This window comes from Babylonia areolata, chromosome 30 (assembly GCF_041734735.1).
Source record: "Babylonia areolata isolate BAREFJ2019XMU chromosome 30, ASM4173473v1, whole genome shotgun sequence".
In the NCBI taxonomy this organism is placed as follows: Eukaryota; Metazoa; Mollusca; class Gastropoda; order Neogastropoda; family Buccinidae; genus Babylonia; species Babylonia areolata.
Genome location: NC_134905.1, coordinates 14,946,184 through 14,972,937, shown reverse-complemented (window position 1 = coordinate 14,972,937; position 26,754 = coordinate 14,946,184). Strand labels below are relative to the sequence as shown.

The 26,754-nt window shown below is 44.1% G+C and overlaps 1 protein-coding gene across 2 annotated transcripts in view; it reads right to left on the bottom strand.

The window, feature by feature from the left end:
• Positions 1-7,864: 7,864 nt before the first annotated feature.
• The window catches only part of LOC143275658 (eukaryotic initiation factor 4A-I-like), a 19,609-nt gene continuing 719 nt past the window's right edge, over positions 7,865-26,754 (bottom strand). Inside the window, exons 1-10 of one of the 2 annotated variants that reach the window (XM_076579934.1) lie at positions 24,030-24,119; positions 22,208-22,274; positions 21,694-21,826; positions 14,804-14,943; positions 14,053-14,218; positions 13,421-13,530; positions 12,124-12,267; positions 10,778-10,915; positions 10,082-10,251; positions 7,865-8,514 (exon numbers count right to left, since the gene is read on the bottom strand). In XM_076579934.1, the coding sequence (XP_076436049.1) occupies positions 8,370-8,514; positions 10,082-10,251; positions 10,778-10,915; positions 12,124-12,267; positions 13,421-13,530; positions 14,053-14,218; positions 14,804-14,943; positions 21,694-21,826; positions 22,208-22,274; positions 24,030-24,061 (1,245 nt within the window). In that variant the 5' untranslated portion in view covers positions 24,062-24,119 and the 3' untranslated portion in view covers positions 7,865-8,369. Of the gene's footprint in view, positions 8,515-10,081; positions 10,252-10,777; positions 10,916-12,123; positions 12,268-13,420; positions 13,531-14,052; positions 14,219-14,803; positions 14,944-21,693; positions 21,827-22,207; positions 22,275-24,029; positions 24,120-26,754 lie in introns of those variants that run through there. The other variant, XM_076579933.1, reaches the window with a different exon arrangement.

Below are 26,754 nucleotides of genomic sequence, written 5' to 3'. Positions count from 1 at the left end.
ATTAAAGAGCTGCTGTCTTTTTCAGCTCAAGGTATAGTTGCTCAAAATTCTTACGAGGAAGAAAAAAAAAAGCGAATCTTTCAACCCCAGTTTTCAGTTTTTCAGTTTCACATACATTGTTGCAGTGTTTGAATCAAACGAGAACAACATGCCGAGAGTGTGTATAAGTTATGTGTTGCAGACAATCTTTGTGCACATTTTCTGTGATTGAGTGTCACGCTGTTTGGTTTCCACCACTGATGACTGGGTAGATGTACCCACCTTGCCGTTGTGGGCGTCACTTGATTTTAACTTTGCGCCACAAGCCTTTTAGTGGAGGTGGAAGGGGGGGGGGGGGGAAGAAAAGGAATCTGGTTGAAATGGATTGTTTGTGTCTTTTGCCCCAGTCCATGTCTGGTGGGTTGTTTTTTTGTTGGGTTTTTTTTTTGTTTTTGTTTTTTGCCACATGACTTTTAATGTCCACTTGTTCCCATGCAGTGTGTTGTGCTCTCTCTCTCTCTCTCTTTCACACACACACACGCTCACACACTCACACAAATGCACACGCATACTCACACACATACTCGCACACACACAGACACACGTACACATGCTTTCACGTAAACACACATTCACACACGCGCATACACACACACACACACACACGTCCTGTGTCCAGTTCTTGGCTGGATTGCATGAGTGATCTTAGCTGAGAGCACTGAGTTTGCTTAGCATTAGGAAGGGTCCTGGATAGCACGCATCCTTCAGTCTCAAGAGGCAGTGAGAGTTTTTTTTGCTCTGGGTGAATTTTCTGGTGCGGCATCGGTTGTGGCTTGACAGGCGTGAAAAGTCTGTGGGATTAGCAAACATCAAAGAGTGATCACTCTCTTCGAACACAAGGTACACAACTTCCCGAGTCAATGTGCACGTGTCGAATGATAAGTATAAGGACAAGCATGGAGCTTCGTTTTTGAGGAAGAGTCTGTAGGTTTGTTTCGAGCGTACCTTTTTTATTTACCTGTGTGCTGGCTGCATCGGTGGCATAAGTAAAGTAGCAGTCGCCCCGGAAGTTGTGTACCTTGTGTATGAAGAGAGTTACCACTCTTTGTTGTTTGTGAATCTTTTGTTCTCTCTCTCCATGCCTCGCTGCTCTCTCACTGTGGGATTAGTGTTGACTGAAGGACGATTCTCTTCATGGAACTCGAGGCAAAAGTAGCGCTGCTAAGATATGCTCATACGACTCCTACCCAGGTTCCTCTTTGTGTTGTGTCCGGTGCCTTACTTACATAGACGTCCCCTTCTCCCCTCCCCACCCCCCCACCCCCACTCACACACCCCTCCTCCCCTCCACCCCACACCCCCTTCAATGCACTCTTTCCTCATCACTATCACAATGTGGATCTTGTTTACCCCCACACCCCCACACCCCCTTCTTCACGTTTCTTCTCTTTGCCTTACACTGCCACCACGCCTTTCTTTCTCTTTGTATTTCATATCTGCTCCTTGGTTTATATTTGGAAAGTGAAAAAAATAAATAAATAAATAAAAATAATAATAAAATAAAGACAACTTGCAGTTATTCACAACGAAGGCCCCTTTTCCTAGCTTCCTTACATGCTGTGTTAACTGTATTGTTTTTGGGGGTTTTTTTTTAATTATATTTATGATTATTATTGTAATTATTATATCAAAATGAGTGTCGACGTTTCACGAAATCCTGTTGGGTTTTAGGATTAAGTGTGTGTTGTGTATATATTTATATATAATTCTATACATAGTGGTTCTACATTGAAACAGGGTTAATGCACGATCCTTTCTCTCAGGACATGTTGTGGTGTATATGTGGAATCTTTTTTCTTTTTATAATTGATTTTAGTCAGCCATGATTCAGTGTCCATGCACAATCTCCATGCACATGTTATTGTGGCTTACATGTTACATGTTCTTTGCAGACTTTGTTTTGTTGTAAATTATCTAAATGTGATGTGCTGTTGTGCGTCCACACAATGTTCACTTCACGCTACGACGTGTATCCGATGTGTCACTGTTATCATTTGACTGATGCCCATGTTAAATTCTTTCTCTCCCTCCCTTCCTCTACGGAGGAGCGTAAACGGAAGGGAAAACGTTAAGCACTCTTTTGTTTTAAATATGTCCATGTTTGGCTATTTTTGTGCCTGCTTCTTTATTGATATTTTCTTCTTCTTCTTTTTTATTCATGTCTTTGAATGTTACCTGTTTACTAATCAATGAAGAGTGATTCAGACTGACTATATTTTCTGGTTATTTGAATGGAATGCAATGAACTTGATTTATATAGGTCACGTTCTGCAATGTAGGCTGTGTGTGTTTATTATTATTGCACCATCCATACACATAGGCTCAACACTCAGCTTACAACAGAGATTGACGTAAGCTTGCAGTTTGGCTAACAGCAAAGTGAGAGTTATATTATCAGTGGTTTTTCACTGCAGTGGAAATTCATTAACAGCTCAGTCTTTTATGAAGGACTGTGACTCTCGAACCGGAAGGCGAGATTGCACTGGCCCTTAGTGCTGCAGCTTTGTGGGGCTAGCTGGCCTTTTGGAACCATCCCAACGCTCACTGTAATAAAGCCATCATGGCTGAGAGAGTGGGGATCAACTTGGGCGAGACCCCGTCCAAAATGATGGAACTCTAGCCCGGATAGTCAGGACAGCAGTTGCCTCCTGTGCTGTTTTGATGGTCATAGTCGGACACTATTGTACATGCAGAGACAGAATATCTGTCACGTATCAAAGAAACATAGTCAGCAAGAATGATCCTGGACCATTTATGCTGGGGCGATGATTAGACGAGGGAGGGGGTTATTATGGGCTGGGTCACCAGCCATCATCTATATCTTTGTGGGAATTGTTTGACCTCGACCAACTCTTTCCCAAAGCTGTGTTAGTGTTCTGTTCAGGCAGGAAATTAAAAAACGAAGGGGCAATTATGGGTGGCAGTGTTTATATCTATCATACACTGACCACGAAAGGATTTTTTTTTTTTTTTACAGAAAAAAGTTTAATCCAGCATGCTATACCAGGACTGTCTGGTGCAAGACTCTACAAGGGGTCTGATGCCTGTCTTGTGCAGAACTACTTCTCGGTTATGCCGCAAATCGAAAGTGACTACTTCCCCAGTTATGCTGCAAATCTAAAGTAACTACTTCCCTGGTTATGCTGCAAAATCAAAAGTAAATGAAAGCAGGTTTCAGTTTCAGTAGCTCAAGGAGGCGTCACTGCGTTCGGACAAATCCATATACGCTACACCACATCTACCAAGCAGATGCCTGACCAGCAGCGTAACCCAACGCGCTTAGTCAGGCCTTGAGAATGAAAGCAGGATTATTACCTAGTGGTGCGGAACAGGAGCATCTGGGAGAAGAGGACTCTTGTGTTCATCATGCATGAAGAACATTTTTCTTCTTCTTCTTTTTTCGTTTTCTACCTGAGGAACTGTGCCTTTCTTTTAGTTCTGCCTTCATGTTTCCCCCGATGTTCCCCCCATGGCCCCCCCCCGCCTCAGTCCCACTCTCCTCCTGCCAGGATCTGTTGTTGGGAGTTTGTGTGTGAATGGGATTTGTTGGTTTGTTAGAGTGGTTATTGTTTTTCTTGTGAATGGTTTTTTTTTTGTTGTTTTTTTACAGGTGTCCTCCCCCACCCCCACCTCCACTTGTATCTGAAGATGTTGTGCAAGATGAAAAAGTTGGGGAGGAGCATGGTGGGGGGAGGGAGAGGTGGAGTGGGGGAAGATTGGGGGGGGGGGGGGGGAGGGGGGGATCAGTGTCCAGACTGAAAACAAAGCTTTAAAAAAAATTAAAAAAACTAAATAAATAAAAATTCCTGGCTACCTTTGGGTTTTCACATTCTCTTCACCTCCCCCACCCACCCCCCAACCTCCACTCCCACCATTCCCCATTTTTTTTTTTTCTGAAATGTTCCATTTCTGATGATGTCTTTGCTGTTTGGTTGGGGGTTTTGTTGTTGTTGTTGTTGTTTTTATCTTTGCAGATGTTGGCAACATGTTAAAGGGAACGGAGAGAAAGGTGTTCTCTTTAACACAGTCACTGTCCCAAGTTTTTTGCCAGTTACGTGCAAGCAGCCATTTCTGTTGTGTAAAATGTAAAACCACAAATGACTGGATGTGTTTGTAAATGTGGGCCAATAATTGATAACAACTACTAATTTTTTTTTTTAACTTATCTATAATTGCAGATCATGAATGTTGTATATTGCTTGTCTGACATTAATTTTCATTATAACCAAGTGTACATTTTTCTGGGGGAGTGTGTGGTGGGGGGGGGGGGGGGGGGGAGGGGTTTGTGAGCTCACGGGCTTTGCGAGTTTTTCACCACATGTAAAAAAATTGTTGATGTGGATCCCAGACTGTTCACTTACTGTGTGAACAGTACAGGGTCCGTCCCCTATGCGCCATGAACTGCCGGCTGTTTGATTCCTCTACCCCCCACCCCCTCTCCCTCAAGACGTGAGCAATGCACAGTACATGTCGGTGACTGTAAAGGGCACTGTGTGCACAGGTTTTTTTTTACCTCATCGTATGACACAGGTGAATGTTGTTATCGTACTACCGTCTGTCTGTCTGTCCCTTCCCAGTCTTTCAGTCAATGTGTAGCCAGATTTTTCTACTGTCCACTTGCAAGCCGTGTCAATCATCAGCTACAAACACTATTTATTATTATTATTATTAATCCAATTTTCTTACGATATTTAAAAGAAAAAAAAGTTTCCAAGTTCTTGTGTATTGAGTTTGTGCATATGGCGCAATTGTGTGTGTGTGTGTGGTTGTGCTATATTTCCAAGTTCTTGTGTTTTGATCCAGTTTGTGCACATGGCATGTTTGTGTATGTATGCAAGCAAGTGTATGTGGTTGTTTGTGCATGTATGCAAGCGTGCGTGTGGTGCATTTGTGTATGTGTGCGAACATGTGTACATGGTGTGTTTGTGTATGAAATCAAACGCAAGTATGGTGTGTTTGTGTATGAATTCGAGGATGGGTATGGTGCATTTGTGTATGTATGCAAGCTTGCATATATGGTGCGTTTGTGTATGTATGCGAGCATGTGTATGTGGTAAGTTTGTGTATGCAAGAGAGCGTGCGCGTTTCCTTAGTTCTAAACAAGTTCTGGCAGTGGCAATTAATCAATCTCTAATAAAAAGGTATGAAGTCATGACAAATCCCTAGTAAAATCCCAGAAGTGTTGGTATGAGATACTATGAGATGACGACGAAGGGATAAAATCCCAGTGTTGGTATGAGACACTGGATGATGACGACGAAGGGATAAAATCCCAGTGTTGGTATGAGACTAAGAGATGACTAAGGGATAAAATCCCAGTGTTGGTATGAGACTAAGAGATGACTAAGGGATAAAATCCCAGTGTTGGTATGAGAGAACTAAGAGATTACATGAAGGGATAAAATCCCAGTGCTGGCATGAGACACTAGGAAATGACAAAGCAATAAAATCCCAGTGTTGGTATGAGACTTGGAGATGATGACAAAGCGATAAAATCCCAGTGTTGGTATGAGACTAAGAGATGATGATAAAGCGATAAAATCCCAGTGTTGGTATAAGACACTAGGAAATGACGACAAAGCGATAAAATCCCAGTGTTGGAATGAGACTAAGAGATGACGACGAAGGGATAAAATCCCAGTGTTGGTATGAGACTAATAGATGACGACAAAGCGATAAAATCCCAGTGTTGGAATGAGACTAAGAGATGACGACGAAGGGATAAAATCCCAGTGTTGGTATGAGACTAATAGATGACGACAAAGCGATAAAATCCCAGTGTTGGAATGAGACTAAGAGATGACGACGAAGCGATAAAATCCCAGTGTTGGTATGAGACAATAGGAGATGACAAAGGAAAAGCCAAGATCAATCCCTACTAAAATCCCACAATTTTTGGTGCCACGAGACTAACACTAACAGATGAATACTAAGGGACAAGTCAAAGACCAATCGCTAGTAAAATCCCACATTGTTGATATGAGACACTAAGAGAAAGACTAAGGGATAAGTCAAGACCAATCCCTAGTGAGATCCCACCAGTGCCAACACAAAGGGATGAAGACTATAGGGTCATAAGGGATGAAGTCTAGAACTATTCCCAAAGTTCTACCAGTGAGACTGAGAAGAACCAAAGACAAAGGGATCACATCAATATCAACCCCCCAGTAAAATCCCACTGCTGATATGATGCAAATCTAAAAAGATACGACTAAAGCAAGCCAATAAAGGGATTGGGGGAAAAAAAAAAAAAAGATTCCGAAATAAAATCCCAAAGCACTGATGATAACAGACTCTTGAGAACAAAAGACAGGTGAAGTCGAGATCAACCCTGGAGTAAAAATCCCACCAGTGTCAACTCCTCAGATTCTGGTGCTTCCACACTGATGGGGTTTTATACACTACTGCTGCTTCAATTTTTCAGTGAGACTGCAAGAACTACACAATGTTTGGTACACAACAACACTGCCAACACAAACAGTGTGAGCCCAGAGGTGAAACACTTCAGCAGTGCCCCAAATACCACAAAAGCACACTAGCAGTAACCCATCCATTCAAACCCTGGCATCACCAACCCAGTGATAAACAGCAAATCCCAAACACAAAGAAATCAAGACACATCCCTCCCAACAATGCAACTATCACCGAACAAAAACCAGAACAACTTTATTTAAGAGTATGTTGATAAACTCAACCAAAGTCGTGATAAACAGCAGATCCCATACACAAAGAAATCAGGAAGCACCCTCCAACGATGCAAACATCACCGAATCAAGACAGAACAACCTCATCTTAGAGTACGTTGATAAACTCAACCACAACCTCATCTTAGAGTACGTTGATAAACTCAACCACAAAGTTGTGAAAAACAGCACGTCACATACACAAATAAGGACGCACCCCTCCAACAACGCAACCTTCAACAAATCAAGACTGAACAACTTTATCGAAGATTACGTTGAAAAACTCAACCACAAAGTAGTAGCAATGAAGATACCACAGCATCCGACGGACTGAACACAAGCATCTAAACTCTTCCCAGCACGAGTTTTTAAACAAAAGACTGTTCCTTTCTCCTAACAAAGTACATACAACAGCTCAATTATAAACCCTATCACTCAAGATAAGAAAACGTAATCGCCATCTCCCCAGAAATTACTACATTCCTGGACTGAAACTGCCAGGAGCAAAAATCTCATTTTTCTCAGTATTCCTTCGAGAGAAGAGAGAGAAAAAAAAAGAAGAGAAAAACTGTAAACACCAACTGTCAGAAAGCACGAGACTGACAATAGAGGGCCAGTCAGCATACAGCCCAATGAGACGGACACAGACAGTCTGACATAAATGTAATTTATTGATCTCTTGTCCACATAAACCACTTCCATCAATCCCCTCCGCCCCTTCTCACACTGTCCCATCACCCATTCCAACCTTCAACACCAGTTAAAATTTAAAAAAACAGAAAATGATGAAATTACAAAAAAAAAAGAAAAAAAAAAAAAAGAGCAAAACTACAAGGACAAAAAGGCAAAGTGTTCCAATACATGTAGTGAACATATATACCAAACATTCGCACACATCCTTTCTCACATTGAACTGAACAATGGGCAAATGCAGGCAAGCTTAATTAAGTACATGATAAAGAGGTACTACAAATTTTAAACACCTTACAAACCTCCAGGCCAGACAAGAGAATAGATTGATCATCTTCACTGAACATGTCTTTTCAGCAAATTACTGAATGTTATCTCCAAGCCCAGTCACAGTCTGGTGGTTTGTGGGGTCTAAAATTTGCTGAATACTTGAAACCATCAACACAAGACAGTTGGGTTTTTTTGACATTTTATTTTTTTCTGATTTTTTTTCTTCTTTTTTCTTAGTTTTACTGAGCAGTTCATATAACCCTTTGTTGTTTCTGGCCGCCAACATTTGTCCGCGGAGCACAGGTTTCTGAATGCACATCTCAAAGTCCCACACTGTTTCAACATGAGCTACAAGAATCAAGATGGACAGGATTAAAAAAAAACCTGAAAAATCCATTATAATAGTCCAGCAGTTATTAAAGTAATAAGAAATGTTTCTGAAAAAGACAGAAGACAAAAAAAGAATCAATTCTGCACGTGGCATCTAACCAAAGAAAATGAGCTAAAAACCTAGGAGATGGTCAGGGGGTTGGGGGTGGTAAGAAAAGTTAAAGCAATGTCCTTTTAGAAAGTAATCAAAAGTCTTTTTTTGATTCCAATATCCCTAAAGACCAGCCAACAGTCAGTGGTTTCACTGGGCTGTGAGTGATGGCGATGGTGGGTGAGTGTGAGGACCGCAGACACAGTCTACAGGAGGTCAGCCACGTTCATGGGCATCTCCTCGATGGTGGTATTGTAGAACTGCTCAATGTCGTGCAGGGTACGGATGTCTTCATTGGTCACGAAGTTGATGGCCACACCCTTTCGGCCAAAGCGACCACCACGACCAATTCTGATCAAACACACACAAAAAGCAAGCATGTCCATCACCACACATCACATTTAAAGAAATTTAATTCTTCTTCTTTCGGGGGCAAACATAACACATAAAATGACAACTTCAGTCCAAATGAAAAATGAAACGAGCATCAAAACAGAGCAAAATATTTTAAAATAGTAATTCACAACAAATCAAACAAGCATTCTGACCTATACGTTCCAAATTCAAGAAAAATTTACACACCCTTCCCAAGTAACCGCACACTGAGCACCCCACCCCCACCCCCCCAATTTAAGTTTTTTTGTGTTTTTTTTTTTTTTTTTTAATAAAAAAAACAAACAATTCAACTATGTACAATGACACTTGCCACTTTATATTCCGTATCAGAAATCAATATTCAATTATTCCACCTCCAGCATCACATGGACATTTTTACCCAGTACTGTACTGAAGAACTGAACTTGCTCCCCAATTCAAACTAAATGCAATTCTTGATTCAGTATCTTTACCAATGTAATTCACAATGGCCATGATCACTGGACAACCCAAAACACCAGTGTAAGAGGTGATATTGAGACGCCAGACACTAACAAGTCTGAGGCCTCACCCAAACAACCTCAAGCTTTGCTTTTCTTCCACCTGACGGCCCAGTAAAACATGGACAGAGGTTTTCAGGGTGCTTTTGGGAAGACTGATCAAACTATCATTAATTCTCGATGATGATGATTCACTGAACAACCCAAAACAATGACAGTGTGCAAGGTGATATTGAGACACCAGACACTGACAAGTCTGCTGCCTCACCCAATCAACCTCCAGCTTTGCTTTCCTTCCGCCTGACGGCCCAGTAAAACACAAAAATAGTTTTCTGGGTGCTTTTGGGAAGGTTACTGTCATGACTGGTAGTATCACCTGCTCCAGTCACGTATAACATGAACTGACATGATCAATAATTGTTTAAAAAAAATAGTTATGATATAAAATAAAAGCAAGCAGGTGGCTGTGTCGGTACACTGAAACCTCCCGAGATCCCAGACACGGTTACATACACAGGCTTTTGAGGGGTACAGGGTCAGTTTCAAGGTGTGAAAGCGTGCAGATTGATACAAACTTAGCTCCACATCAGCTCTCGGAGAGAACCCCCCCCCCCCCCCCCCCCCCCCGATGCACTCACTAGTCGGGCCTCAAGATAAGGTAAAATAACTTATAGCCTTATATGGTCATCGGGGCATAAGTCATACTCATCGTGTCCAGTACTCTGAATAATTAAGACAAGGCCCAACCCTCTCCTACCATTTTTAACCTTCTCCAACCAAAGTCAGGTACCCATTCACACCTGGGTGCTGTCAGAAAAATCAGAGAAATCTGCCTCTCCCAAGAACGCAACAGCACGCCAAAATAATGCCTCAAACCATTACCACTAATAAAACACTGGATCAGTAGTCCAACACCAAAGTTCTGCCCTCCCAGAGTGGGGGGGTACAATAATAAAGAATACACACAGTCACACACACACACACAGACACAAGCACGGTGTTGCAAGAGATGAACAAGGCGTGGTAAAGCAAGGGTACCCCACCTGTGGATGTAGTTCTCTCTGTTGGCGGGCAGATCATAGTTGATGACCAAGGAGACCTGCTGCACATCGATGCCACGGGCCAGCAGGTCGGTGGTGATGAGGACACGGGAGGAGCCAGTGCGGAACTCGCGCATGATGACATCACGTTCCTTCTGGTCCATGTCTCCATGCTGCCCAACGTCAACACACACTCCACTTACATTTTTGTTGCTGGCATGATTTTGTTATTTACTAATAATGTGTTTGTGTGTACGATACAGTGCAACACCTTTACTTAGTACCTATGTGATTTTTTTTTTCCAAAAAAAAAAAAAAGAGTGGATCATTGTTTCACTTTTAAATGTTGTAACATGCTTTGAATTTATTTATTAAACATAACCTTCCATAAAAAAAAAAAAAAAAACCCAGTGGATAAGGACCCTCATTCAGATAAATGTTACACAGCTAAATCTTCAAGCATGCTTTGTTTTTCTGTCAAAATATCATTCCATCTCAACAACCTGGATATTACATGACAAAAAATAAAACATACTTCCCTTTTTTCCTTTCTTTTTTAAAAAAAAATATGACAGAAGAAAACCAATAAAATAGGTGACTAATTTTCAACACATTCAAACCACTAAGGCTGAATTTCACTGAACAAAAAAGAGATGTATAACAACCAAGAGTGAGTGGTGGAACATGAGAGACCCTCACCATAGCGGACACAGTGAAGTCCCGGCCGTGCATTTTCTCCGTCAGCCAGTCCACCTTCCTGCGGGTGTTGCAGAAGATGACGGCCTGAGTGATGGTCAGGGTCTCGTACAGGTCACACAGCGTGTCCAGCTTCCACTCCTGATCACACAAAACCAACAACACTTCAACAACATGCATTTCTTTTGTACTGTACTGTGCTGTGTTTATTACTTCTTGGCACAACAGATTCCCTTGTGTGAGATGAGGGTAAGATATACATCACACTGAAGCAAAAAAGAAGCCGCTAGTCAGGGACGCAGAAGGGAGGTAATCGGCCTTAGCTACTTTCGTTTTCTCTGCATATGCAGGTAGAAGTTTGCACTGGACAGGAATCAGACCCCTGCCAGAATCTGCACTAGTGGGTCACAGAGTATGAGTAGACAAATATACATCAAAACCACACAAAAGAAATACATTAAAAAAAAAAAGAGGACCATACAGTCAAATATCACTGCTGAATGGACAGCTCAACCCCATCCCAGTGTTTACTTTTCTAAACAATTCACTGTTCTGAAGGCAAAAAATAAAAAATAAAAAAGTTACAAAGACAGCAACAGGAAAGAGGAAAATTCCAGCACATAATTTCCAGAAGGCAGGGATGTTCCCACAGGGGAAGGATGCCACGGCTATTTTACCAATACATCAATGAACACTCTGTCCACAAGGTACAGCCACCAATCTCAAAATTGTAAGAGGTGATATTGAGACACCAGACACCGACAAGTCTGATGCCTCACCCAAACAACCTCAAGCTTTGCTTTACTTCCACCTGACGGCCCAGTAAAACATGGACAGTGGTTTTCTGGGTGCTTTTGGGAAGTCTGTCCCCAACCTCCTTGCCCTTGTTAATATGGATCTTTGATCAAGTAGTCTGAATTCATATGCTGCTTATTTTGCAGATCTTTTCTTCAACTTTTCTATTAATTCATCTGTATTATCAAGTCTATAGCAGAGAGACAAGGGATTAACGGACTTCACAGTATATACATACCAGTCTAAGAAGTAAACAAACTCCTCGAACTCTCATACACCAATCACTGCGAATGACCGTTTATTTGAGAAGTGTAAGAGGTGATATTGAGACAACAGACACCAACAAGTCTGCTGCCTCACCCAAACAACCTCAAGCTTTGATTTACTTCCGCCTGACGGCCCAGTAAAGCATGAAGAAAAGTTTTCTGGGTGCTTTTGGGAAGACTGATCAAACTATTAATTGACAGGGACACTTACAGATGCACACACACTCACACAACGATCCATCTTTCTTTCCCAACAGCCCAAACACAAGCTGTGAGCCAAGCCCTCACCTCTCTCTCCACCTGCACGTAGAACTGGCGGATACCCTCCAGGGTCAGCTCCTCCTTCTTCACCAGGATGCGCACAGGGTCACGCATGAAGCGCTGGGTCACCTCCAGCACGTCCGACGGCATGGTGGCCGACAGCAAGATCACCTGCAACACACCACGCGCACATATAGCTTTGGACCAATGCGCTGTTCATACAATGCTGCTTTTCAGCACTGTATTATTTTCTTTTTCTATAAACCTTGCCCTCTAAACAAGCTTTCGATCACTGTATTTGACTTTCTATATCCTTATCATGCTTTTCATAATTGTATCTTCACTTTCTATAAACCTGCTTTTCAGGACTGTATTATTTTCCTCTTCTATAAACCTTGGCCTCCATTCACGCTTTTCAGCACAATATTTTTTTTTTTTCTATAAACCTTGGCTATATTCACACTTTTCAGCACTGTATCTTCAGCTTCTACCAACCTTACCCACCATACAAGCTTTTCATCACTTTGTCTTCGCTCCTTATAAACCACACCCTGCGTACACTTTTCATCATTATAATTTCTCTTTCTATAAACTTGTAAAACTCCAAAAGCTGAAAAGTTTTTAATTACTGTATCAGGAATCCATATGATTGGCACATTTTGTGTATGTGTGAGGTGTGTGTGGCCACTTATGCCCCTTGAATGTATCATGATCAACATTTAAAAAGAAAAAAGAGAGCCAAAATGGTGGAAAAGATCCTTTCAGGGCCTTTTCTTTTTTTTAACCATTGATTTACCAATAAATTCAGGTGGAATATTTCCCTGCTGTTATCAGTCACTGGCAATAACTTTTTTCCTCAACCCCAATTTAAAAAAACAACCAAATTTTAAACTTCAAAACCTGAATGATTCTGAAGGAATAAAGAAAAAGCACTTCACTTTTTACAATATCATAAACTTTAAAAACCTATACCATCTGTCACAGGGCACTTCGATCACACACCTCTCACAATCTAACACCTGTCACAATCACCTCTCTGTGGGTGTGGTAGTGTGCATGCAGCACAAACACGTGTATGCAGAGCAGGAGGGTATGTCCATTTGTCCTTTTCAGCAATTTTCACCTCAATCACAGGCTTCCTGAATCAACCTCTGAAAGTTGTAGTTGAAGCCTGCTATCAAACTAGGAAATGGACATTTACTTTTGATTTCAGAGTACTGCTGTCTGTTGAAATCAACTTGTTAATTAGCACAAATCATAAGAAACTGTTCCTTATCGGGGGGTGGCTGAGGGGATGGGTTGCATTAATGGAGTGATAGCTCACCTGGATCTCAGAGGGCATGAAACGGAAAACGTCATAGATCTGATCCTTGAAACCACGGGACAACATCTCGTCAGCCTCATCCAGGACAAACATCTTGATGTTGTTGGGATCTGTACACATCCATTCATCACTTTTCAACAGACTGGATACAACCACTGGTACATTTTGATTGAGAATTTGTTCTACCTCTTGGTAGCAAGATGATCAAACCTATTTTGTTCAGTTAACTGTCTGGTTTCTTATACACTGGTGCAAACATACAGAATAACATCTTTTTTTTTCTTTTTAATTAAAAAAAAAAAATAAAAAATCTCTGGACCCCTCAATACAAGCAAATACAGAAGTGTCAACCACCAAAATCCATTCACTACGCTCCCCCCCCCCCCCCCCCCCCCCCCCCCCCTTTTCTTTTCCAATGTTCAACTTAATAATTTCCCATATCACTTTTGGGGTGGGGGGGCAGGGGGGGGGGATGGGAAGGGGGGGCAGGGGGGGGGGGGGGGTAGTGGCAGTTTTGTTATACAGGTAGCCAAAACTTTAAATGAAACAACATCTACAGACTTCAAAATCATTATGACCCAGCAAGGAGTATCTCCCATACCAACAGAGTGATGTAAAATTTCCAAACCTACCAAGAGCTCCACGGTTGATCATGTCGTAGACACGACCTGGCGTTCCAACCACCACGTGGACTCCTGCCTCCAACTTGCGCATGTCCTCACGCACCACAGTTCCACCGATGCAGGCGTGACAGGCAGCATTCATGTAGTCCCCAAGGGCCAACACTACTTTCTGGATCTGCAATGAGACACACCACCTTGTCCATGTATACTCAAGTTTCGAACATATAGGCCCATGCCTTTTCCACACAACTTCCACAGATCTTCCAGTATAATATACAATAAATGGATAAATAAAGTAAATACACACTGCAATGGCAGCAACATGGCATACAGATGTCACAATAGTTTCCCCGAGTTGTGGCAGTTTCTCAAAAATACTATGAGCTGTGAAAGTTCCCCCAAAATACTCTCCTGAGCTAATGTAGTTAACTAAAATACTCTGGGCTGTGCTAGGTCCATCAAAATACTCTTAACTCATCTGAGCTGTGATAATTCTACCAAAATACTTCAGACTATAGTAGTTCCACTAAATACTCTTGAGCTGTGGTGGCTCCACCAAAATACTCTCTTGAGCTGTGGGTAGTTCCAAAGTACACTAAGAAATAAAAATCCGAGACAATTCCTCTGACAGACAAAACCAGCAGAGAGAGATGATACAAGACAAAAACAGAGGGACGAAGAGCAGGTAGTCCAAGTTGAAACAAATGAGGACTACAATCAACAATAATAATAAAATATAAAAAAAAATAAAAAGACCCACCTGCTGAGCCAGCTCACGAGTGGGAGCGAGGACAAGCGCCTGACACTTTGTCAGTTTCAGGTCGATCTTTTCCAGAATGGCCACAGAAAACGTGGCCGTTTTTCCGGTGCCTGACTGTGCCTGCGCGATGACATCGCGTCCTGAAAGCACAATCATCGGTGGACTTCGTCATTCTTTGTCCAGACACTGTCCCATTCTGAAGTTTGATAGTTCATATAATCAACTGTTGAGTACAAACTGCGGCACACTTGCAAATAGGAAAAATATTCACTTCAGGAAAATTATTCACTTCTGATCATTTTCAACTCTCTCTTCAAAATGTAATGGGTATCAAGTCAAAAGGAGGAGTTTGTATTATACTCCATGTTTGGTGTTTACATATACTTACCATGTCAAACTGATGCAAACTAGGCCTATGGTTTGCTCTGTTTGGCCAAATTTCGCGCGGCTAACAGTGAAAAGACGCCCCTCTTAGTCTGGCCCGCTCTTAGCCAATCAAACGCCTCTAACAGCTATAAGCGCTGAATCATTCCGTGGCCATGAATGAAAATGCCCCATGAAAACCACGGCGGAGACGTGGGGACGGACGGGCGGGCATTCGAGTTTGACATGTTAAGTATATGTAAACACCAAACATGGAGTATAATACAAACTCCTCCTTTTGGTGTCATATACTGTACCATGTCAAACTGATGCAGAATTTAAAGCAAATGGAGGAGGGCAACGCCTACTGGTTCGTATGGGGAGCCCTTGAAACTGAGACGGCAGTGTTAACCGCGACAAAGGAAATCCCCTTGGAACCGTCAGCCCTGGTCATACGGAAATCCCGGAGGTAGAAGTTGATGAAGGGATTCTCCGACCGCCAGAAGGCTGCCTCCAAGACATGCTGCAGTGGTACCGAGTGCTGGAAAGCAGCCGAAGTAGCTATGGCCCGCACTTCGTGTGTTCTGGGATTAAGACAGCTGAGATCCTTGTGTGCATGAGAGTAGGCTCTACGAATGACTTGGGAAACCCAGCGGGAAATGGTGCCTGCAGCGATATCTTTCTTGTAATTCTCATTGAGGGAGATGAGAAGGCGCCTCTGAGAAGAACGCCTATGGCGAGACCTATTGCAATAGTATTTGAGGCACCGAACGGGGCAGAGATGCCTATCTTCATCATCTTGTGCCAGAATATCCGACAAAGGTCTGACCCTCAGAGAGGGGGAAGGGACCTCGGGGTCTTGGTTCTTAGCCAGAAACTCTGGAAGGAAACGAAGAGTGATGGAACCATCTCTGTGGAATGCTAGATCTTGTGGCAGACCACCAAGACCATGAATCTCACTTCTACGACGGCCCGTGGCCAGCAACAGAAGGAAAGTGGTCTTGAGAGTGAGCAGGTCAAAAGGAATAGTCCCCAATGGCTCAAAGGGCTGTTTTCGAATGAAATCCAGCACCAGGAACAAGTCCCAGAGGGGCACTCTTCTGGGATTCCTAGCTTCCTTCAGAGAGGCGCCCCTAGCCACTTCTCTGAGCAGGAAATCAGCTTCAAAAGCGGGACCACCTAGCTGTTTGATAGTGGTACAAATGGCAGACCTGTACCCTCTCACAGAACTAGCAGACAGGTTGAGAACCGAGGAGCAGTGAGCCAAAAAGTTGGCCAGCTGCATGCTCGTAGGGTTAGTAGGGGGAATGTTCTGAGCTGTACACCAACTCAGCCATTTCTTCCATCGAAAGTCATACAAAGTCTCTGTTCCCTCCCTCCTGGCTTTGGAGACTATGGAGAGGAGGTCGGAGGAGGCACCCCCTTTGGTCAGCGCGGCGGACACAGAGGCTGACCGAGGGGTGGAAGACTTCAATGGTGATGCTGACAGATCCGCCCGCACAGCAGCCACGCGTGCAGGTGGAGCATCTGAGGATTGGAGTGAGGAATGCCCGAACGAGGCTGCCTCAGCAGATGAGGTTTGGTTTCCAGTTCCAGTGGTGGAACATGTGTCAGGGACTGAAGGACCGGAAACCAGGGCTGGGCTGGCCATTTCGGCGCAATGAGGATCATCTGTGGGCGTTCCAACCTGGCTTTCCGTATCACCTTGGACAGGATTGGAAAGGGAGGAAACGCGTAGGCAATCAGACTGCTCCAGTCTAGAGAGAGAGCGTCCACCGCCCATGCTTCTGGGTCGGCGACTGGAGAGACGTAAGTGGGAAGTCTCTTGCTGAAGCTTGTCGCAAAGAGGTCCACCATCGGCCGGAACCACTGTTCCCACACTCCTTGCAGGGTGTCCTTGTCCAGGGTCCACTCTGTGTGTATGACACTCTTGGACCTGCTGAGAGCATCTGCCAAAATGTTGTCTTTCCCTGCTATGTGTCTCGCTGAAAGTGCAATGCCTCTGCTGTGGCACCAACGGAGGAGAGCCTCGGTCCGCAGAGAGAGGTCTGCCGAGTGCGCTCCGCCCCCTTTGTTCACGTAACAAGCGACTGTTGTGTTGTCCGTGAACAAGCGAATGGTCTTGCCTTTGGCCTCCGCTATGAAGTGCTGGAGAGCCCTGCGAACTGCCTCCAGTTCCAGAACATTGATGTGGCATAGGCGCTCCTCCGGGGACCAAGTCCCTGCTGCATGGAGTGAGTCCATGTGGGCTCCCCAGCCCATGGAGGAGGCGTCTGTGAATAGTGCCACCTGAAGAGTAGGTGGGGCTATGGGCACCCCCTGTGTCAGAAGAGGGGTGGTTAACCACTCTGATGTCACCTCGAGGAACCACTCGCCCAGACATATCCGGGTATCCCATGGCTGAGTGCTCTGGGACCACCGTAGCCTGAGTGCCCTCTGAAGAGGGCGCTTGAGAACCCTGCCCAGAGGGATGAGAGGTGCCATGGACTCCATCATGCCCAGGAGGGAAGAAAGTGTCCGCGCCGTTGCTTGGGAGGAATGGCGCAAGTGGTTGAGGAGGCCTGCCAGACGGTCCCACCGATCTGGCGTCGGAGAGACTATCATGGACCGCGTGTCGAATCTCATCCCTAAGAAGTCGAAGGACTGGCTCGGGGACAGATCGCATTTCTCCTGGTTCGTGATGAAGCCCAGTTGGGAGCACAGGTCTAGAAGTCTGGCTGTATGACTCTGGCACAGAGCCTGTGACTGGGCCAGAATAAGCCAGTCGTCCAGGTACACACAGAGCCGAATGGACTCCGACCAGACGATTGACACCAATTCCCGCACCACCTTGGTAAACAGGAAAGGGGCAAGGGACAGACCAAATGGGAGGGCAGAGAACTGGAACACTCTGTCCCTCCACACGAACCTCAGGTACCGGCGGGATGCCGGGTGGATGAGGATATGGAAATAAGCATCTTTCAGATCGATGGACGTCGCCCAATCTCCCTGTTGCATGGTCTCCCGAATCTGTGCCTGTGTGTCCATCTTGAATTTCATCTTGGGGAGGAATCTGTTGAGGGGGGACAAGTCCAGGACTGGTCTCCACCCTCCGGAGACTTTTGGAATCACGAACAACCGGCCGTAAAAACCGGGGCCCGGGTCCGAGAGTTGAGATATCGCCCCTATGAGGAGTAGGTGCGATATCTCTTTCTCTAAGACGCTCTCCTGCTCCATCGAGCTGGGCACATAAGGAGGAGGAGTGGATCTTAGAGGGGGGCGGTCCCCCACCCAAGGGAGCATGTACCCCGACTCTAGCACCGACACAATCCAGTCGTTGAGTCCCAGAGCACGCCACTGATGCGCGTGCCGGGACAAGTTTCCTACTTGGAGGGGCTGAACGACTGGCGGTGCTGAATCGGGGCCCAGTCATTGGGGGTGCTGCCTTCTGGCCTTGGGCATGGCCGGACGGCTTGGACGGCCATGAGGTGGTTTGTTCCTCTGCCGCTGATTCTGAGCACGCCGCTTTGGCTTAGGAGGCGAGGTGTATGGAGGAGCCCTGGTGGCGGGTCTCTTCAAAGGCATAGAACCCTGGCGCCCCTGGGAGGATTGGGCTAAATATGAGGCCACCTCCCGGTTTGTCTCTGCCCTGTGGCTGACAAAATGCGGCGCATACTGGCCGAAGAGGGAGTGCTGCTGTGCTGGGATGGACCGCAGAGCAGCCCTCTCCTCTACTGGAATGTTAGAGAGGCGGAGAACAGCATCCCGCCGCGCTAGCACCGTATTGAAGTGAAGGCTGGTAGCTGCGTCTGCAGCTGCCGTGAGACCAGACGCTACTCGATTGCCAAAAGTGTTTAACCTCGGGTCTGAGAAGAGGCCAGGCAGGCCAGAGGAAGGAGACTCCGTGTCCTGCTGAACTGGACGTCGTTCCCACAGCTCATTGGCTCTGTGGAGGAACGCGTCAAAGAAGGTATAAGCCGTGGACACCTCGAGGAGGCAGCGGCGGGCCAGTTTGTCCCACTCTGCAAATGTCTTAAAGGGAAGAGTAGCTGAGGTGGGGAAGGTGGTGCGCTGTGAGACCAACATCCTGTCCTGCGCGGAGGGCTCTGCTTCCCTGTAGGCAGGGTGGTCCTGTGTGTACCAGGACCACACTCCTCCCTTGGAGGGATCTTTAAGGAACTTGCCTGGGGCAAAAGCGCCCGGGGCAGAGAGTGACTCCCTGCCTGGAGGAGGGATGGAAGCAGCACCCCTGACGGTGCGGGCTGGCTTATTAAGCCACTCCTGAGCCATTTCTGGCACTCTGAGTCGCCTTGTGGTTCTGGAGTTAGAGTCACCTGACCGTAGGAGGGTTAAGGGTGACAAAGTTGCCTGAGGGACTGATTCAGCATGTGTGACCCTATTGGGGAGGGTCAGTTCGAGCTCGGCAAAGTCCGAGTTTGGTTCAGGCTGGTCCCTAGGGAGGCGTGGGCTCCATCTGTCGCACTGGGATGGGGGCGAAGAGTGCTCATCTGCTTGTTCGTCCTCATCCGAAGACAGGGGCTGTCCTCCTTGTTCACAGTCCATCCCCTGTTGGGTGCCATCCCAAGTGGATGTACCCACGGGGGCGTCCTGTGGGCTGTGGTCACCCCAGCGGGATGAGCTGGGGCGATCCCAAGCAGGGACCCTGGTCTCTTCTGTTATGTCCTTGACACCTGAAGAGGGTGGGGAGTGTGTGGACCGTAGGTCCAACCATGCTTGGGATGGTGGGTGCCACACCTTCTCAGAGAGAGCGTCCTTGGACGCCAGAGGGACCCACGAGTGCTGTGAGGGGACGAACACCCACTCATCTCCTTTTAGGACCGAGGGCTGGGTAGGTGGGACCAGCAGGCTCCCACGGGCTGACCGGGGTCCCTCAGCTGCCGTCGGTCCTGAAAAGGAAGCCGTAGTGACCGTGGCGGTCACCTGCGTGCTGACAGAGGACCTATTCGAGGCTGTAGTGTTAACACTGGTCGAGGAGCTCGACCTGCCCAACGAAGAGTCAATCCCTCTTGTCGGGGCTGTGTGTGTCACTCTGTGGTCTGTGCTGGGTTGGGTCCGGTGGGGAGCGGACCAGGGGTTAGTCCCTGGTCCTCCCGGGAACCCAGCATGCACCATAGGTGCACCCCAGTATGGGTAGAATGGGGGATACCACCCGTGGGCACCAGCCATCCCGTGACCCCAGCCCCAAGGGTCACTGGTGCCTTGACCTCGTTGAAGGGAAAAGCCTGGCCAAGTCGGAGGGAGGTCAGGTCCAACTTGGGTGTCAGACAGGCCGAAAGGCCGGCGGTCTGACTGCCCGGAACCGCCTGACACGCGCGGGACTCCCCCAGCAGGGGAGACCGGCCGGATAGCGGGGAGACCTGCGGAGCAGGTTGCCACGCGCCCAGAATCCCCTCCCGTGGGGAGACTGGGGTGGCTTGGCCCGGGGTGGGCTAAGTGGAGGTCCCCCCCCGGAACCAACTGTTTTTCTCCCCCAGGAGGAGGTGGGGGAGGGGGGTCGACCGAGAAGGGAGGAGGGGAAACAGCACTGGGGCCCCTGAGGGCCGTCTCCGTGTGGGGACCCGGGTAACGGCAGGGGGCGGCCAAGAGAGGACGTGCTACTCCCCCTTCCACCCGCCTCGCGCTGGGACACTTCGGGAGGTGACGCTCGAATCCCTTTCCCCCCGGTCCCCTTCATGACCGTTTTATCGGGACGAGCGTCCCCTCCGCGATCAGCGTCTGCAGACGCATCGCCACGGTCCCTATCGGGAGAAATCATGAGCTCCGGGCCTGGGAGAGTCTCTTGGCGAGTATCTCTGCCAGCATCATGATCCCTGCCTTCGTACGATGGCAAACGAGGCATGGTACCGCGCGTAAGCACCCAGCGAACAATACGATCCCCAACAGAGAAAGGAAAGACAGGATCGACTCAGAGGTAGAAAAATACGAAGAAATCGAGTCGAAACGAGTACACAGAATGTAAGCACAATACACATGCAAGCCGCATACAACAAAATAAGGCCAAATGAAAACGCTTAACAGCCAAAAAAAGCGTTAGACGAGACAGAGCGAAAACCTGACAAGATGGCGTGGAGAGCCTTGGCCAAAGGAATGATTCAGCGCTTATAGCTGTTAGAGGCGTTTGATTGGCTAAGAGCGGGCCAGACTAAGAGGGGCGTCTTTTCACTGTTAGCCGCGCGAAATTTGGCCAAACAGAGCAAACCATAGGCCTAGTTTGCATCAGTTTGACATGGTACAGTATACGACACCAAATACATGTTATAATACACACACCTGCACAATGTTTTTTTCCAACTGTAATGTCTGTTTAAGTGTAATGATACACTTGCACTAGTTTTTGTTTATTATTTAAGTTAACTTTATCACTCTCTACAAAATGTATTGTGTGTAATAACACACTTGTGCATACATTCAAAAAAAGAAAAAAAAAAGTTTTTTTTGTTGTTTTTTTTAATCATTTTTCAATTTAAACATTACTATAATTCCTATCTCAATCTTTACAAGTGAAGTACTGATGCCAGAACACTCACCCACGATGCAGGGAATGATGGCACGCTGCTGGATAGCCGATGGTTTCTCAAAGCCATAAGCGTAGATCCCTCTCAAAAGGGCCTCACGCAAGTTCATGTCATCAAATGAGTCACAGGTGTCGTCATAATTGCCCTGCAAAATATAACACAAAAATAAATAACTCATCATCCACAAAATATCCTTGAAAAATGCTAACATTTCAACATCCATTCCAGACTAAAACCATAAACACTTGCAAGTTCATGTCTAACATTGCATTTGTGTACGTTATTATGCTTGCTATCACAAACCATTATATCTAACACAGGTTAATGGCACTCTCTTCCCATGTGTTGTTACCCAATACAGACAATCTGCAAAATATTTACATCAGATGTCCAACAATGCACCGTCATGAAAGTCCAGAACCAACAGCTACAGTATGTAGAAACACTATAATTCTGGTTAGATATCTAAATATAAAAATACAAGTGATTATAGAAGAAACTATATAAAATATGGAAGCACACATACCTGAATGAATCCATCAGCTTCAGGCACATACTCCCCTTCACCACCCTCAGGTCCCTTGGTCTGAGACCTGAAACATTTAAACAAACAGTGAGGATAACACTATAAAAATCAGTGTATTCTAAGTGTGACAAATACTGGTTTTCTCATAACCCACCTGACACCCCTATTTGACGGAATCATTAAATCATCAGAAATCAATTCATATAAAAAATATTAAGTTCATGTCAAATTTCAAATGAAATTTGTTCCATTGCAAATCAGACTGTGAAGCATTTACTTCTATTTCAACTTTGACAATGTTTGTTTTTCATTTTATACTTGCTGCAAGTACATTGTTTTTTTTAAATGCCACATATTATCAGTCCCTCCTGATGACTGATTTTGGTAACAATAATGTTCAGATAAATGACTAATTTTGCAACAGTAATGCTGGTAGTAGTAGTAGTAGTAGTATTGTAGGAACCAGCAGGTTATCGCTTAGACCTCACGGCCTTTTTCATGTCCCCTTCAATATCCATCTCATTTTCCTTCTGTGGGATATGCACGTGCTATCACACTGCCTTATTCATTAATTGTAATTCATCCGGCAACTGTCTTTTGACATATCTTTCAACTGCAGATATATCTTGCAGTTTAAATCTATTCATATATCAATCACGCTCTTGAAGACAATGCTTCAGATTTCAGTTCTGTTCACAAGATGTTTCATCTTTTTCCCCTCCAGTCATCATACATAAATCACTACTTATATCATCATCACCCATCAGTGCACGTATTTGTTAAATGTAAACTTTAAATTTCATTCAGATATCAAAGATACATCATTGCAGCCAGTGACCACTCAAACATGGGCTATAACAAATTCTGCAGAAGTATCCATTTAAGTACTTTAAAGCAAGCTTACTAATATACCTCTTCATAATTTGACAAATGGTACCACATAAAAAAAACCAACTTTATAAAGCGTAAGGTCTGTCTACCCTCTGCTTTCTTTTTCTTCTTCTTTTTTTTTTTCATTGTGTAAACAGCATCCCACACTATCACAATGACAAAACTGTTAACTAAGAATAAGGAATAAACTCAGGTTTATTGCTATCAAAGTATATAAACTCAGGTTTATAGCTATCAAAGTATCATTCAAACATGGAAACGATTTTCAATTCTCTCAAAGTATCATTCAAACATGGAAACCATTTTCCATTCTCAATTCTTCGTAAGTTCATTAACCTTCATTCGCCTATTAGGATTCTGTAGTTTTTTGTAGAAAGTGATGAAGGACTATTTCGCGAAGTCGCTTTTGTCGAAAAACTAAACTGCTTTTATATTCAACTATAAACAACAACATATAAATCGTTTTAATGAGTACTGTATCTATTATTCGAGTAAAATATACATTTTATTTCCTTCAGCCTCGAAAAATCGTGTCTAGTGACTGAACAAGTTGCCATGATTATCCTGCGTTGTCGGTGACAGATTTACAGAGTTGGAAAGAAATAATTACAGAATGGTAATAAAGCGATCAGTAAAAAATAAATACTACGTGAACAACGGTTTAATTATAACATAAAATGAAGAAATCAGTCCCAATAGTTTTACAAAAACCGGCGTGGTACAATGGGTTTGTTAACCACACGTGCAAGAGACTCTGTTGTCCGCCATTGCCAACCTAGCTGTCAGCCAACTTCGGTCTGAAGATTAGCCGATTCTCGATAAAAACCGGTCTCAATCTACCTAAAACTGGTAAACCTAAGTCAGTTATGTTTAAGAACAATCTTCCTGCTAACTGATTACTTCGGAAACAATTTAAAATATTTAAACTTACCGTTGTTCGAATTCATCAGAGTTATATGACATATTCACTCTCTCGCTCCGCAAAGGAAAGGAAAGATTGCGCGACCGACTTCCCGCAAGGAAAAAGTGCGATGTGTAAAATAGTTCCCAATTTTAAATAAAACAAAGTAAATGTTCAGTTAACATCAAAATATCGCTGCATTTAATACTCTATTAAGAATACAATGTCTAAAAGCTTTCTCAAAAAAATATTCTTCGACTTAAAACGCACAAAAAATAAATAAATGGAAAAAATAGTCCCTGCGGAGAGATAACCATAGGGCTGTTTCACGGTTGTCTTCCTTTCACCATTTCTGGTTTGTGACGTCACCGGTGTCACTCGCCCACATGCGACCCACCCACACGCACAACACGAAACCTCTGTCACTCCCAAAGCAACGACGTCAAATGTTATAACAAGTATCCAGCCATGGTTTAATTAAAATTCTACAAAACTGTTGTAAAATCGAAGGAATCCAATAACATTCAAACTGAAAAAAACATTGTTTCACCAAAAGTTAACCACAGCCTGTCCTGTTCTCATGAATAAGTAAAAAATATCAAATAAACAAAAGAAATCAATAAAACAAATAATACAATATAAAAACAGCTGGTCTGTGTGCTTTACAAAAAAAGAAAAATAAGAGAAAAAATGGGCTGTGCTACTGAAATTCTCCTTAAGTTATTAATTTAATATTTTGTGTTTACTCCTTTCAATGTCATTTCTTTTAATGTTATAATCAGGTGCATGATCTTGTCTTTCTGGTCTTTTAAGGAATCCTTATTGTGACTGGTGAATATGAACTGAAGAAACATGGGACATGGTAAATTTCGTTACTTTTCTCTCAAAAGTGTACTTACCAATCATGCATACTTCATATTTTTTATTCTTCTCACTTGCTGAAGTTCCGGTGTTATGTGTGTACACCACTGAAAAATACTCACCAGCACATTTTTAAAAGTCGCTCAAGAGATGTCTGACTGAAAACAACCTCTTGATTTTCTAAGTGAATGAATGTAACATTTATGCATGTGCTCTGACAATACTAGCATGCAAGATGCGATTAAGCAACTGCGTATCATATCATACAAAGCACAATAATTTGCATTCCTGCTGACAATGGATTTTTTTCCCCCTGTAAAAAAGATGCTATATATGGAAGTAAAGAACAGTTTCAGTTCCTCAAGGAGGCATCACTGCATTTGGATGGATCCATATGTGAAACACCACATCTGCTAAACAGATGCCCAATAGCAGCATAACCCAATGCTCTAGTTTGTGTATGCATATATCTGTGTACCAGTCATAGTAAAAGTCAAAATAAACTCAACTCTTCAACCTGCCCCTAAGCAGAAGTTGAGCCAGTAACCAGCCAAAATGACTGCTCTCATCTCTCTAGATCCATCACATGAGGAATACAATTTACAACCAAAGCATATGACTTGGAAAGCTTGCAAGCCCTGTTTTATCAAATTTAGTTTTTTCTTCAAAATCTTTCTTTTCAACTTGGTACACATGTAGGTTTCAGCCAGGAAGATAAACAGCATCATAACCATTGTCAAACCCAGAATTTTGATCATGAATGAACAAAAACACAATCCTATTGTGGTATGATGGCAAGAAATTGGTTCAAAATACTGACCAGTTGCCACCCCAATCAGTGGACAAACACACTCATGGCTGATGACACTAGCCTCGGTTGGTTGATTTTAGGCCAGCAAAGTGTGAACAGGATGATCAGGTTATATCACAAACACTGATTTTTCACTGTCAGTGACCCATTAAGAAAGTAACACTACAGCTATGCCAGTCTGAATGAAAAACAGAAATAGCATGAGGTCAACATTGAAAGATGTTTGTTTTTTCATTCAAATGGTTTTTCCTCCTCCTTCAAGCCATGGAGCAATAATCACAAGTGCAAAGTGCTCCATTAATTCTGTGTCTGTTCATCTGAAGTTTTTGTCTTTGATTTGCCAGTAAAAGACCCTATCAATGAAACCAAACATTCACTGATTTAGTATCTGTGTACTGTTTTCTGTTATGACATCTTCATGTACTTTAACTCCTCCTCACCTGTCTTGGTCAACTTTTATCTATTGTATTTAAGCATATGTACAAAATAAATGTTTACAGCAGACAAAAGTTAGTTCATTCACAGTCTACAGTATTTTCCACAACACTGATGTTTGAGATAACACGCAGCACTGCAATCTTTTTCAATGTGATACATCACAATCATGTGCAAAGACTGTGGTTGTGAAACTTGGTTTGGTCTGGCTAACCATGCTGTATTTCTTTTTTTATGTATACAGCTGGGGTGAATAAGCTTTGGTCAATCTCAGCAATAGTTATATCTATAGATATCATCATCCACTTATATTATGCCTAGCAAACAGGATCGTTACACAAGATCCACAGACAAAAGTGGTAATACTGTGAAAACACGAGTTGCATGTACTCGAGCCAAAAACAAAATTTCTGTGAATATGCAGACAATAAAGTTGAATCATTTTTAAAACAAATACAATCGAAGCTGCTGGCATGAGTGAACTATGCTGATGATGTCTGGGCATCAGAGAGGGTGCAAAGATCACTTCCATGGTTGACATCAGGCCCAGTTTGTTGAAATATATTTTTGTCCACATAATGGTGATCGATTTGATGAGCAACAGAGAAATGTGAGAGGGTAGTGGAGTGCCTGCATGGCTGCTACTGC